The 15,834-nt window shown below is 35.9% G+C and overlaps 1 protein-coding gene and 1 long non-coding RNA gene across 2 annotated transcripts in view; one reads left to right on the plus strand and one right to left on the minus strand.

Annotated features, from left to right (window-relative positions):
• Nucleotides 1-15,834, minus strand: part of PTPRQ (protein tyrosine phosphatase receptor type Q) — a 135,014-nt gene that overhangs the window by 79,146 nt on the left and 40,034 nt on the right. The window contains exons 25-34 of the mRNA XM_027747790.2: nucleotides 14,905-15,051; nucleotides 13,290-13,462; nucleotides 10,629-10,842; nucleotides 8,797-8,949; nucleotides 8,497-8,676; nucleotides 7,581-7,688; nucleotides 4,887-5,168; nucleotides 3,619-3,801; nucleotides 2,807-2,908; nucleotides 287-407 (exon numbers count right to left, since the gene is read on the minus strand). Of these exons, the coding sequence (XP_027603591.2) occupies nucleotides 287-407; nucleotides 2,807-2,908; nucleotides 3,619-3,801; nucleotides 4,887-5,168; nucleotides 7,581-7,688; nucleotides 8,497-8,676; nucleotides 8,797-8,949; nucleotides 10,629-10,842; nucleotides 13,290-13,462; nucleotides 14,905-15,051 (1,663 nt within the window). The remainder of the gene's footprint in view (nucleotides 1-286; nucleotides 408-2,806; nucleotides 2,909-3,618; nucleotides 3,802-4,886; nucleotides 5,169-7,580; nucleotides 7,689-8,496; nucleotides 8,677-8,796; nucleotides 8,950-10,628; nucleotides 10,843-13,289; nucleotides 13,463-14,904; nucleotides 15,052-15,834) is intronic.
• LOC114002061 lies at nucleotides 368-7,102 on the plus strand. Its single transcript, XR_003545752.2, has 3 exons — nucleotides 368-447; nucleotides 583-672; nucleotides 6,945-7,102. It is a non-coding gene; the product is annotated as an uncharacterized LOC114002061 (long non-coding RNA).

Genomic DNA, 15,834 nt, shown 5'->3' on the forward strand with positions numbered 1-15,834 from the left:
CTTGCAGTAGGTCTAATCAGAATATAATAAAAATAGTCACCATGCTCTAGTATAAAATCTAATTCATTTACTATAATATAACCTTTGGAAAATGCTTACAAAATATTTAATACCCCAATTTTCATCTACTCTAAATTTGTATATACAAAAGTCTAGTATTGTAAGTGCTGAATGAATATTCGTTCTCCAAAAACATGTAATCAACACATTGTGTAAGAAAACCCCCACATTCCTGATGGGTTACAGATTAATATTTATTCTCAGAACTACTTCCAGAAAATCTTACCAGACATAAACTGTGTAATAGAGGATAATTCCATTTGGCTCCAATGGAGGTTTCCATGACAACTTCACAGTGACACCCAACAACTGTTTTACAGAGAGGGATTGTGGAGGAGAACTCGGAGCTATAAAATGAGAGAAAAGGACACAACATCTTGTTAAACAGTTAAGATCAATGGGATATGCAGCATCCTTAAATAGGTTTTCAGTTATTTGTGATGGAAAGTGAACTTTGTATCACATTGGGACAGTATCCATCAGCTAATGTTAAGGCGCAGCTTCTTTTCCTTTTTCTAACAGATGATAAAAGAAGATTTTGCATGGTGGTGTTAGAACATCTGTTTCTGTGATTCAATGGAAAAAACACTTCATGAGAAAACAGAGTAATGGGTAGGTTACAGTGATTCCCCTACTGTCCAAGTATATTGCTGTAAAGTTTTTCCCCATTCTAATAAAAGCAAAAGCTTTATAGTATGAACACATGTAAAATATAGCATAATAGTTCCCCTGAGGAAAAAGAGGTGCTGTAAAGAATTATACAAAGCACCAAAAGGTGGAAGAATGGATAAGCATAGCATTGAGAGACAATAAAATTGTGGGATACTGAGCAGCAGTAAAATTTATTTACTCATCAAATAAGGACCACATTCATACATTTAACATATCATAGTGGCAAATGAAAAGATAGGCATTTACTGAGACCCTTAAAATTAATTTTAAGTTGACCTCTACATGACACCATACCACGACTGCGTGGGGAAACATTGTAAGTAAACAAAAATATTAGACCATGTTTGATTTTATTCTAAAGTTAGGTTTGCTGAGGAAAATATACCCATGTATGCATAAGTGATATTGCTTTGTATTAGCATGTTATTAAAAAATAAATATTTTTCTTCATCTTGATTCATGGACCTATGTATCACTATGAAGTAATATTAGAATTACTTTTGTTTTTCTCAAATTAAACCAAAGAGCATCATGCACTAAAAATTCAGGTCATAGCTGTAGTCATGCATGAAAATGGAGAATATGAGCATAACTATTAGCAAATCTATGAAACATTTGGTCTGAACCTTGGAACACTGTGTTCCTGTGAATAAGGAACATGTGGTGCATTATAAATATTGTTGTTTTTCAGTTCTTGTTCCTTCTTTCACTATCTTGAAAATTGGCATAAAGATTTTATAACTCCTTACATTTATGAAAAAATATTTTGTATTTTTCATGAACAAAGGTTCACTGTATTTAGTGAGTGTCTGTATTTACTAGATAAAAATTTTGACAGCTGTATTTAGTGTTTTATTTTTTATATTATCCTTAGTGACTATATAATAAAAGATCTGTCATACGGTGAATGTCATGTCTTTTTGGCATGTCTAGTTCATTCTACAATTCTTATTCAGAGGATATTTTTTTGCTAAAGAATAGAAACTACATTGCTCTGTATAAAATTACTCAGCTGTTTTCAGTCTGCTCCAGCAACATGACTCTTGAGCAAATGTTTTTTACTCATAATGTGAATGTAAGCCCATCAACATCTTGAAGATATGCAATGATCCATTATCATCAATAGCTGAATTTGAGGCAAATCAGTGTTTCCTAAAACATGAAAAGAGACTTAATCTAGGAATGGCTGGAGGGATGTTTGTGTCAATGCCACTTTAGAGTTTCAGAGACTTCCTCTTTAAACAATGGATAGAGAGAGACACAGGCTTTTCCAAAATGTGTCACAGCACCTAATTTAAGATTTTTGCTTTGAATTTATTTTCATGATTCCCCCTGCAGAAACTATAGAGGTGACCAAGGATAACTTCCTATAACTAAATTGTGTACTGAAAGTATAAATAGTTCTAAGGTTCCTCTGCTGATTTGTGACCTACTGTACAAATTAGCAGGGGTTGCAACAAATGGGTTCTATCCTCAGCCTGCAGTGCAGAACACTCTCCTGCTCATTTTGGGAGTCCAGTGCTACAGATTATGGACTTTGAGCATTTTCATAACGTGAATAATTCTACATGTATCTATGTGTATCTGTACATGCATCTGTTTAGAAGAATACAAAAATCGCCAAAGAAAAAAAATCTGCATAAATGTCCCTGGACCATTCAAGCTGCCTTTTCCTGATTTTCCCTTTCCTCAGCTCTCATGTGTCCGAAAAACCAAACACAATATTTAATTCTACTGTGCAGTGTCTTAGATTATAATAATATGAGTAAATTTAGATTCTTCAAATTCATAAGATATTGGTAAGACCAAATGTCCATGTACAGCAATTGTGCCATTTCACATTGCTTGTACTGGTAAGTATATTGATAGATAGATGGAGAGAGAGAGAGAGAGAGAGAGAGAGAGAGAGAGGCATAAAGTATGTTCGTGTGTAGACAGACTGACACAGATAGCAATAGAGAGACATAACTGCCAAAAAAGTGCATAGGATTTTAAACATAACTGACATGAAGTGTAAGAGTAATTTAAGAATACAGGCAGACAAGAATACATTACAACTTCTGTTCTGACTTACCGTCTTCATCAGTTAGTATATGCAGAGGTGAACTACGAAGGCCCTCCCCCATTCTGGTACTAGCAGACACTTCTACAGTATATTCTGTATATTTATTTAAATCTAAATAAAAAAGAATAATTTAATGAACCAACCATTCAGTGGAACAAATCAGTTTTTTAATGGACCATAAGTATTTTTGAAGTGCTGAGTAGGCCTATCACTTACACTGACCTGTGTCATTAGAGATGGAAATAAGCATTAAGAAAGTTTGAACACAAAGTATTTTGCAAAAGTAGGGACAAAGCTCTAATTACCAGTTTATACTTCATATTCCTAGAATGCTTTTCAGTTTGTTCTTGGTTTTACTCTGAAAATGTAGTGGTTAAGATATTAAGCTCCCAGCATTAACTGCTGCATCATGCCTCAGCAATAGTGACAGAACTTAGAAAAAGAAGCAAAGGTGAGTGGAAAGGGAAGGTTTTTATCCAGAATTTTTTGTCCAGTATTTTTACCCAAATTAAGATCAGAAAGATATGTTGGTGACGTGAGGGTTTACTTCGTTACAATGATAGATCTGCAAAGATATCTATTGAAGTTCCTTGCAGTTTAAACATCTAAAATAGAATGGATATACGTTAGACTTTATATCATTCATGGCCCATTTCACCACATTACACAGTGGGTTATTTCTCAGACAGGCAGCAAAAAACTTTATATAAGGACAAGCAGGATCATGTCCAACCAATGAACTAATTTATCTCAATCTGTCTGTTGAACACTTCCCAGAACAATTTACAGTTGCCATAAGTTCCAGATCATTATATGCTGACCTGTAATACGTAATGTCAGAAGAGTAGTGTTTATAACTTTTTGCTCAGTCCCATTAGTCCTCTTGAGATATATTGTGTAGGTCTGTATAATTCCATTGGGAATGGACGGTGGAAAAAATGATAATTCAATTTCCATGGATGAAATGTTCCTATAGGTTATATTTTCTGGTGCAGAATCAGGAACTAGAAGAAAAAAAATATATTCATACAAGATTTCAGTTAGTTTCATTGATTTGTGAAGAATTTCTGTAAAGTGGTTTAAAAGAAACATTGCAAACCTTTGGACTTGTATTATATTTTTTTGTATAAAATACATTTTAGAAGAGGTTGAATTGGAAGATCAAAAACGCATAACAGACAGACACCATAACAACAAGGTCATTTAAAAAAATAATTGATAGAAATCCTCCTAATATGAGAGATTAAAAAAATCTGGAGCATGACACTAAACTTTCCTTCTAATGCTCCAGAACTATCCCTGCAATTCTTCATGTTAGCTATTGTTACGAGGTTTTCCATGTTGTGCTGCCACAATTAACACCTTGCATCATCAACATGCATTTTATTTCTTTTGCCCGGGTCATCTATACAAACAGTATAAACCCTTGTATGAAAAAAAGGAAGCCTGCTGTAAGAGCCCTGAAAGCATGTCCTCTCAGAGGTTTGGCTGTTGGGGCTCAGGGCCAGCTTAGCAATATTGTCAAAGGCTGCCTCCTCCTTCCTTACGACAGGCTCCCAGGCAATGCTGCAGGGAGGCTGCAGCTGGGGCTGACCACTGGCCTCTGGGAGCTGCTTTCAGAGGTGGCTCTTGTGCTTTGCCCCTGTTTGAGCTACAGCTCCTGCTTCATCGCTGTCATGGCTGCGCTTGACCATGGACCCCCTGATCAGTTCCCTGACTTGCAGACTGACATTGCAGTCTGGCCTCGGGTTGGCTCCACCATTACAGACCTGCCCAGCTGTCACTGAACTGTGCCTGACTTAGTGCCACTGCACCTGCTAACTTTCTTTCCTGGCTTGACCTCAGACCTGCCTTGACCTCAGACCTGTCTCATACATGTGAAGCGTTGGCTCCCCATCCCTTAAATAGCAGCTGGCCTTGCTGTTTTGCTTGGTTTATGAAAGAGAAAAAACAGGATTCAAACTTACTGCTTTGCAAAGCAATCAAATACTTCTAAAACTAATTATTCTTATCTCCTGGGCATCAAAGGTTATCATAAAGCAGTTTATTCTGGAAAATTTTCATTTAAAAAAAAATATAATATACTCACCAGTTTCAGAAGTTCTGACCAGAAGTGGGAAAGATGACTGATTCCCATGACCAAGTCTGGTGAATGCCCTTACAGAAATATTGTAGAGAGTATATGGTTTCATTTCACTCAGTGATATACTTGTAGATGAGGCATTTTTAATAGAAAAATCATTGGAATCACTGTACAGAACTTCATAGTGAGTTATGAGACCATTAGGCTGCTCAGGTGGTAACCATTTCAGATTTATTTCTGTTGCACTTACATTTATTAATTCTATGTTTCGAGGTGGGGAATCTGGTTCTGCAATACAGAAATCAGGAAAAAGCCCTTTAAATTAACTGAATATAGGGCTAATAGCATAAACCTATTGGATCCTAACATTTAAATTAGCTAATTGTACCAAAAGGACTACACTCACTCTCTCACTCTCCTCAAAGCCTTACCACTTTTTATCTCAGTTCATTTCAGTATGTCTTCTTTTCCACTAATAAAACTAGGTGTCTTTCTGAGTCACAACACTTTTGCTTTTCAAGAATTTCTTTTCTCATCCACTTTTAAATCTATCTAAAACTACATTTTTTTAGGAAAAAAAATCTCTTCTCTCTACTGATCTCATGCAGACTGATCCTTCAGATCCTCTCATTGTCTTCCTCATATTCAGTTCTTTAAATTTAGATTCATGCCCTCTTACTGCTTTCTACATAAATAGCCACCCTTCTTATTTCACTCAATCAACTATTGAACAACAAAAGGGACTGTATGCACTGTAACTAAATTCCCTTTTGTGACCCTGGTGTAAATCTTGGTGTGAAGGTCATGCACAAAACAAGTCCAGCTCTGGGATAGTGTGTTGGCTAAATCTACTGGCAATGTATGAGTTCATGTGGCTCCAGTAAGCTAATAAAGCATGGAAGCATTGAAGGAGTGAGTGGGCTGCACTTACGAATAAAATCAACTCTGAATGTCAACTTTGATTCCTCTGAAGGCTTCATCACTCCACCCCTGAGATAACCTGTCTATAAAATTTTAAAAAAATAAAATACTACAAACCCAGGATTATAGGATTCAGTTTGTGTACGAATTACCTATATGCTGATATTTCAGAATTTATCATGAATTTTTTTTTGTCTGAAAGGTCTCACAAAGCACTTTCATTTCTGATTTCTGAACGCATGAATGGAAAGCGTTAACTGTAACAGATCACTGTTCTCTGGATGACAAGACTGCCCACATGGATATTTCCCATGTGAAGAAGTTTAATTTTTAATTGAAATACATTTTGCAATTTATCTGGCATGGTACAATATTTCAATGCAACAGCCTAGTACCTTCAATCCTAACACAGGTTATCTAAAACTGTTGTAGAGAATCTTTTATTTGGAGGTATCTATCTTTTCAAGAATCAAACAAATTGTCAGTCTGGGGTTGGTTAGGAGACGCGAATCTCAGCCTGAATTACCTCAGGAAAACTAAAGAACAAGAAGGAGAAGACAAATAATTATGCATAACCTCACAAAAAAGGCAGGAATTATTGTTGGTTTTCTCATTAGTTTCCTCAAGCCTTACACACCTCTCTTACAAATGGATGAACTGTTGGCCTGAAACTCTACTTTGAAAAAATTCTTTAAGACTCAGAGGCAAAGGAATTGTAAACTTTCAGAGAAAAAAATATTTAGATAAGTGATTTTCTGTTCTTGTGATATACATTTCCTCTGCAAAACTAATAGCATAGAAGTATGCAACTTTAAAAAATATTTGCAAGTACTTTAAGTTTCAGTGTTGAACTTGATATTTTGAGTGGTTATTCAAATCACCTAAACTTTATAAATCCCCATGATTTTTAATCCCATAATCCTTTCCTCTCCTTTATTGGCACTCAATTATTTTTCTTGTATTATAGCATATTTTTCAAGGAGAGAGATAAATGACAAATGGAAAATCACCTTCTGTATTACTTTGGTAAAAATTAGAAATAACTTTGCTGAAACAAGTGAAAAAGCAAACTTGATACAAATGAGTAAAGATTAATACTCATGACTCTGCTCTGTAAATCAAATTCATGTGTTTTCTTTGCAGAAGCCAATGACAACTTCAGCTACGGTCCCAGTGCCTTCATGGGATGAGACTGCCTTGCAAGCAATTAAGGAAGATCCAGAAATCTTCAAAAAGTAGCATTAAACACTATGCTAGAACTATTGATCAGTCTTAAAATTAATAAAGCCCCCAAAACACTACAGAAACAATTGCATGTAATATCATTCAGTGTAAAAAATCTTCACTTCATCAGCATAGCAGATAGCAACATGACCTATGAATAGTGGAAGGTGCCATGTTTGGATGCTTCAAAACCAACCTGATTTCCACATGATAACATAAAAAGAAAAAGAAAATAAGATGAAGTCACAAATATTACAGTTTAGGTGGGTGCTAGGGACACGGTTTCAGTGAGGCAAGCTCAGCTCTGCAGCTTTCCTTCCATTTGTCGATCACAACTGAAATTCGTTGATTCCTGCAGCTTTCGTTATTATTTTCAGCACTTACCTAAAAACAGTCTGAATGAAGTCACCGACTGATAGAAGATTAATAATTTCAACAAACATTGATTTTATTTCTGCACTTTCTTTTCCCTTTATGTACATGCCCGGTCTTCTTTCTAAACAAATGCAAACTTCAGTACAGAAGACAAATCATCATTGCAATCAATGTACTTACCATCTTCAGGGGTTCTCACGAAAACATCATTCTTTTCAGACAAAGCACTTTCTCCAATTGCAGTAGAGGCTGCCACTCTCATTTTATAATTTGTGTACTTTTTTAAGCCTGAAAAGATTAAGTAAAACAATCTTGACTGTTTACTTCTTAAACATATTTATTTTGTCATAGCTACTTATGAAACTATAAAACTGAATACTGTTCTAAGATTTTTTGACGCACATTTGTTACCTAAAAGATAGAATACGTATAATACCATTTATGTGGGGACAGCCAAATGGGCATGCAGTTAAACCAACAGACTTTGAAATAAGTCAACTAGCTTTAACCCTGTAACTAGCTTAAAGAATTTATTTGTCAAAGTAAAGGATGCGTATATGTACATCCAAATATGTGGGTTTATTCTATATGCATTACTCTGATTAGCACAAATAAGTGTCTGAAACCCTATTAAGAATGGATTTACTTCAATTACTATAAAAATTATCATCTTAAAATAAGAAAATTATTATTAATGTTAGACAAATACTGTGAAAAAAATTCAAGTCTAAAAAATAATAGACAATTTAGGAATATTTTTCTATGTGGACAGAAGATGCTTAGACAAAAATTCCAAGGAGAAATCCATTTCACAAATTACTACTCATACCCTTTCTCAAATTACTGCTTATCTTCTCCCTCTGCTCCCATCTCATATTCCCTACATATTTCTCCACAGTAGACAGCTCTAACAGTAGTGTACCAACCTTGTTTTTACGTGCAGTTATGTTGTGTGCGTGTGGATGTGTGTGAATATGTGAGACTTGATCCATCTTCTTTGCAAATGGCTATATTATATAAAGTTGGAAAAATTAATTTTGTATAATGCATTTGCAAGTTTAAATTTTTATCTTTTTTTAATAAAATGACACTATACCTGTCATAAGTAAGCTGTTGTTTGAAGTTGTTGTGTGGAATGCTCTTTTTGTATCCAGTTCCATTGCATAAACTGTATAATGGATGATTTTCCCATTGGGATTTGCTGGAGGATCCCAATACAGCAAAACAGAGGAGGAGCTAATATTCTTGTAAGATATATTTTGTACTGAGCTTGGAACTGCAACAAAAACATAAAAATATAACAATAAGCAAATAAATTACTAAAAAATAATTCAAATGTTCAGTGAAAAAAGTCATGTATATTAGCCTTGATAATATCAGAGTTACAAAACTTTACCTTGTTCACATGTCCTGACCGTAAGAACTGATGGTGGTCCTTCTCCAACAGCAGTGAAAGCAGACACACTAATTGTGTAATCTGTGAAAGGTGTGAGGCTCTTTATAACATATGACAGCTCTTCAGCCAAAATGTTGATGGTATACTGATTATCTGTGAGTAAACGGAGAGAAATAGCTACTTACTCATAAACTCATTTTTTTTCTTATGCATTCTGAACTCACTTTGGCAGGGCAACCTGCAACTGTTTCATTGTAAAATAATTAACTTTCATGACAATTACAGAAATATAAAGAAAAGTCTACACTCCATCTCTTAACTACACAAAGGAGAGTCTATTATAGGTCCATTTTCATGTGTACAACAGATAGATTGGTCTAGGTAAAAGAATGAATAGGCCACAAGTAGAATTGTGAGGTTTGTGAGAAATCCCCCAGAAACTAGGAAAAGGTAGCTTTGTATATGGCCTGGTCTCTCCAGTGATTTCAGAACCATGACTTCTGGATTGATACAATTTTTGAGGTTTTTAAAATATTTTAAATTGAGAAAGATAGACTCCCTCTTCCTTGCCCTCCCCCTCCCAATGGTGCTAAAAGAACCATACTTGGAAAGGCTGCCTTCACAGACCCCTTCACACCGAGACTTTTAGCAAAAGAGTTGTGGTCAGTAGAATGAAGAAGACATGCAACCACAAAGAGTTTTTTGGTGCATCTCCAATAAAGTTCAAAGTCAGTCACAATCCAACTGCGATAGCCAAAATCATTTGTTATAAAGCAGTCATTATGCCAGTGCAAATGAAAAAGTGTGGGTCCTTCTCATATCTCCGTATCAGGCTCAGAGTTTTGTGAAGGCATTGAAAAATCAGCAGACCCTGAAGAAAATTTGGCTGTCAACAGCTTTAACTACTGTAACTCCTATAAAATAATACTCTTATGCTGGATCACAACAGACATTGTCTGAAATCAATTTTTCAGCAACACAGACATCTTTAAGCAACTCAATACCTCAAGATGAATGAGGCCATAAAAAGAAGATTTTCATTTAAAACACTGTATGTTTTCTGTGTATAACAAGGAAGATTCTTCAGGATTAACTAAGTACAGAAAATAACCACTATAGTTTAAAATAATGGATTGAATTCTGGTATTAGATACTGGTGTATACAGAGGAATTCAGTGACTTCATTAAATTAATTTAAAACTTAAAAAAAAAAATAAAAACTTTAGTTTCTCCCCACTGTTCAAACACCGTAAAAATGTAGAGAGGTATTTGAAATCCCTGCCTGTCAGCTGAAGCCTGCTTAATGATTTGTAAATATCCATACTTGGAAAAGAAACAGTGGCCCATTGATAATACAGAACAAGTGTACTCACTAATGACATCGCCATGTCATGGGGTCATCTCCACCTGTTTGTAACCCATATAGCAAAGTTGTAACTTTTTGACCTATTTACCTTCACTGACATTTGAAAACCTATTAGTCAAACAGCTTAGAGAAATCAAGGTCTCTGAAGGGCTTGGAGATATGTTAATCCCTGACAATCACACCTGCTTTGGCAACTGTAATAACTGATTGTCTATGCAGCTTGGCTGATGGCTTTCGGGTGCTTCTTTCACTAGGAAGAAGGTCAGCTGGGTGACAAGGGGCTAGTTCCTGCCTGTGTGGCATTCTCATTTGCTTCAGAAGGTTATTTGGTAGTAAAAAAATCTGACTCCAGCCAATGACCCATTTATAATTTGCTTGAACCATGTGCTAGAAATCATATCTGGGACAGTGATGAGGGTCCTTCAGAACAAAGAAACAGGTAGAAAAATATCCTAAAATACCTTACCCAAAGCAGAATGTAATTCTGCAGCTCCATTTATAGCAGGCAAATTATCACCAGATACACTTGTAAATACTACTGGGGAAGCTGTCTGAATGCTGGAAAACATTTCAGCTGAACCTTCATATAAATCATTGGCTGTTTCCAATGAATTCCAAGTGGGAGAAGAAGGGTTTATGTTTTCATTTATTGTGTATGGCTCCAAAGAATCAATCAAATACTAAAAATTAGAAATACAAAAGTAAATCACAAATCTTGTCATCATTAAATTATATAATTAATTTTATATAAGATATAGAAATAGTGTTTGTATATCTGTGCATATATATATAAGCATACTATATAAATGCTGGCATACAAACCTTATCATTCACTACAGTAATTAACATTGCAAAATGCAATCTTTATAATAAAAAAGCTCAGTTGCCAGTAGCCTACAACCTTTTATTCTGATTACTGTTTAATCAAACACCACTTTTTTTTATTTCTTAAAATATGGATATTATAGTAAGGTGGCAATTTTAGAGTAAGGCCTTTAACTGTAATGCTGTATCCTTGGAGCTATAGTGAACAGATACACATTTGAACTTGGGAGATTAAATTTGTATTAAGCATGTTTTGAAAGAGAGTAGCAGGCAATGAAAGCAAGAGGACTTTAGATATCCCTACCAGGCCCTGAAGAAAAGGATTAACAGGTTGACTAGGTCACTAAGACGTGATAAGTAGAGAGGAAGAAAAACAGAAGCTAATTAATTGGAGGGGAGGGAAAAATTAGGGAGTATGTAAAAAGGAAGAGTGAAAGGAAGGTAAGTGATATAGACTCCCATAGGAGAGAAGGGACAGAGAACAAATGTTGGAAAGGGATGGCAGCAGATATAAGGGGATCAAGAACAGAAAGGAGAGGATAAACAAAAGCATAATAGAAAAGAGAGAGGCTGGAACATAGGTACAAAATGGTGTGTAAGCACCAAATCATTATGCCCCTTCAGAATCTGGAACCAAATCCAGGACTCCAGTGTCTCTAAATTGTTCTGCTGCCATCTGGAGCACTCCCCACTCACATATATGAGCCACCTCATAGCCAGAAAGAGATGGTTTTACAGTGACGTAACTAATACACATTAGTCCTTTCCCTATGGACTCTGGGTGGAGAGATGGCAAAGCAGCTTTTTTACTCCTTTAACTAGGGGTGCATTAGCCACAGGCAGAGATACAGCATCAATCTCACCTAAGTATCAAGAGGTAAAAGCAACATATGACTCATCTTCACCAGCTTTTTATAGCAAAGTAGTAACTCACATTGAGATACTTTTTGCTTATAAGTGTTTTCCACATATAAGACAACAACATTTTATTGCTACTAGTTATTGAGTATAATTAGCACTGCGGATCTGACAGTTCAAATCCCATAGATGCTCTAAGGTTTGGTCAATGGGGTTCTAAATAAAGAAAGATTTATTATTATTTGCTTTGGTTTTTAATTAGAAAATTCAATAAACTATAATAAAGCAGCAATGATGCTATACTAAGAACTCAGAAACTAGGAAATTCCATCATTGAAATATTTCTGTGCAGATAATTCTAATTTTTCTGTGTCTGTACTATGATACAATCTTTAATTATAAAGTTACATACTTAATTTTCCAAGGACGCCTGTCTGGTTTAATGAATGGATCCTTATCCCAATTTTTTTTTCCCTTACTCCTTACTTAATGTTTGCCTCCAGGGCTCTATATAATGTATATCATTCAACTTGAAAGTGAACTCCTTCATTGAGCTCTACATCAAAAACTTAGATTCCGATTCAGATCCAGTGAAAGATATCATTGTCTGAAATAAAAAAAGGAATTATGCAAACTTTGGGCACCTATATTGAAAATTCAAACCGAAAAGCCCTACCTCAGAAAGAACTCAATCCTGAGCTGAATGTTTACTAGGAGTCTGCGCTTCTGTGCTGTGTACTCAGAGCTTCTCCTCTAAGACTGTAAAGCACATCAGCACTCAAAATCCAGAAGCTGGACTGATTGACAGCGTGAGTCTCCAGAGAGAGATAATCCCATAGATGCGTGCAGATATCCTTAGTTAGCAACCATAGCATGGAGTTCAGCATGTAGTATCACACATGTAAATTTAAGGATGCAAATGGAGGGAGAAAGTCTAGGTGTGTCTGCCTTGCTAGTAGAACACTTAACCAGCCTTGTGACACTTCTGCTGAATTCACTTCTGCACAGGATTCACACCCACATCTTCTAGAGGTTTTGCTGAGTGGTTGTGTATCAATCTAGGCACATAAATATGTGTATCAGTCTAGGCAACTCTTACAGGCTGTATATCAATCTAGGCACCTAACTCTTACAGTTAGGTCACCCTATGCAGAAAAGAACTCAAGGACTCAGAAGGACAAGACTGTAGGCTATGACTTCCTGTCTTCAGTAGCTAAGACAGTCTGGATCATTCTGCCAGAATCATTTTTTTTTCATGTTATGGTGAGAGCATTATGAGAATCTTTTTGAAACCCAGTCAGAGAGAGTGGAATGAGGAAGGTGGCTTTTAAAAGCCTTAACAACTCATCTGTGGTGGCTAATTCCACATTCTATAACTATCAGATAAGGCAGAGAGCAAATTTAATCTAACAAAAAAAAAATCCATGTTAAAAAAAAAGAATACCGTATTTTTATCTCCAAGAATAATGTTTTCCAGAGTCATGAGTGTTTTCTGCACATGTACTTTAACTCTGTACTGGGTAATGATTCCATTTGGTTGTCGTGGCTTCCTCCAAACAATTTTTATATATGTGGCTTCCACTTCTGCTAAGTGTAAATCTGATACAGCACCTGGGACTAAATATTAAAGAAGAAAATTGATTTGATTAAACACCTGTGATTATTACAAGCTTTTTCAGTCCTGCATGCAAGGCACAACAGGCATCTAGTCAAATTTCACATCCTTTACTTTTGAGTTGGCTTTTTTAACATATATGACATATGTATGCATATGGTCAGACACTAAGATGACGTAAATCAGGATGGTTCTGCTGAAGTCAGTGTATTGGAATCAAGCAGATCTTTGCTGTCTTCCTATATGGAATCTGAAGTATATTTGAAAATGAAAGGTTAGTTTTAAAATTATTAAAACCATACAAGTAAACAGCTTGAAAAAAAATTAAAGTAAAACATCTAGTTCATTTCTCTTTTATAACAGGTTTTGTTTCAATTTCTTCATTAACTATTTAGTCTTAATGATACTGTACTTTCCATAGGACTTCCAGAGACAAAATACATTTCTATTCAATAGAATGATATTCAGATTTGATACACTTCAGTAAAACACAATCTTGAAATTACTTGCATAATGAGGATTTGTAGATTTGCCATTAAGACAGGAAATTATATATTACACTAAAAGAAATATCAAACCCACCAAAATTTCCTTTGGCTTTTGACAGTGCATTTTGACACAAGATGAGAAGGACTGTACTCAGGCATGCTACCTCTGGAAATTGTCTCTGAGAGCTGCCAAAAGCAGCTACTTCAGGAAATAATAAAATAAATAAGGATAGGTGTTCCTCCCAGTGTTATACCTTGAAAACAAACATTGCCAGAAATCACTGATTGAGAGATATGTTTATGCCACACAACACAAAGTTAGAATAAGACAGAAATAACTATCTTGAAACTGCCCATCACACACAGAATCTTGTTTTTTTCTGTTTGCATCCTCAGATGCTGACAAAAAATCCTGCACAATCTCACATATATCTAAGATAAAACTGCATTTCTATGCAGCACTCTAATGTGGTGACTTGACTATTGGGAGCCAAAACTTCTAAACCACAGAGTAGAGTGTTCACAGACAGAACCAACCATTTGACTGCACAAGGACAAGACCTCGATGTTGGGTCTGCCTCAAAGCTAAGTTCCCTGGTAAGTTCCAGGGTGTTCACCCTGGTATGGAGCCTTTGATTTGGTGAGAATTAGTCAAACCAGAGGTTTCATAAGAAACATTAGGGCTGAACAGCCGTGGGAAATCCTGTGCTGTTTTTCGTTTCCACTTGCTGCCATCTAACGGGGAAGAGGGGGGACCTGCAACTTAATTACCGTATCTAAAAATAACCATCTTCATTCAGAAAGAGACTTCATGTCTTGCACAATCTCTGAGAGACGGATAAATGTAGTGACAGTGTATGAACTGGACAAAACCAGAGAAAGGCTCTGAAGGGAAAACTGAAACCCTTTGTCATGTACAGTCAGCCCATATATTTTGCTTCTCTATGATTACTTACCATCTGGAGGAGTGAAAACTGTAAGGTTAGTCTTTGGCCCCACCCCAGCACTTGTTTCAGCACCGACGTACACATCGTATGTTGTAAACGGCACAAGGTTACTAAATACAAACTTATGGTCTTTTGTGCTGTTATCCAGAATATGACCTGGAATTAAAAATGAAGAGATTCTAGCTCAAAAATAAAAACAGTCCAGGGCTACTTTTCAGGATGATGAACGATGAAAAGCCAAATTTCTTTGGGGAAAAGCTAATTTTGAACAAACTTCAGTGGAATAATACTGAACGTATGGGGAAAAAACTAACAAACCAATCAACCAACAAGCCACTTCAAGAAGGTGTGGGTTTTAAGAGGAAGGGATTTTTTTTAAAAAAAATAATTTCTACTGCTTTTTCTGTGTGGTCTCATAAAAACATTAGAATACAGCTCATAAACTTATTACTTAACTACAGGCAGTTCTATAATTTCTCTGTGTTCAAAAAAATTCCAAAAACGTCAAAACAGACTCAAACATTTGATTGCATACTGCACAAGAACGAAAATCCTCTAGAAATCTTTAACAGAAAGAGAAAAGAGCAAAGGTAAGATAGAGAATTCTTTGGATGTCATGGCTGGGCTTTGCGAACGAAGATTTGGGAAGGGCTCTACCCACACTTGCTACAAGCGCGTTGGTGGCTAAAACAGCCAATGCGAGATAGCAAGACTGGTTGCAAAAGGTGCAGCAGAAGGACTCCTTAGGTGGTATTGACAGGACATGGTTCTTTCTGCATTGTCTTTTCTCCTCAAGAATGATCCCGCGTGCGTTCTCAAAAGAAGCGGTAGCGTTATAGACAGTGTGTCTCCAGACCTCCCGATTGGAGGATTTGGATGTATAAGCACAGTAATTCAGCTGCAACCTTAGCCCTGAAAGACTGAGGAAAAATTGTTTTT

The sequence above is a fragment of the Pipra filicauda genome, unplaced genomic scaffold (assembly GCF_003945595.2).
Source record: "Pipra filicauda isolate LSUMZ 115617 unplaced genomic scaffold, ASM394559v2 scaffold4_size7858003_pilon, whole genome shotgun sequence".
NCBI lineage: Eukaryota > Metazoa > Chordata > Aves > Passeriformes > Pipridae > Pipra > Pipra filicauda.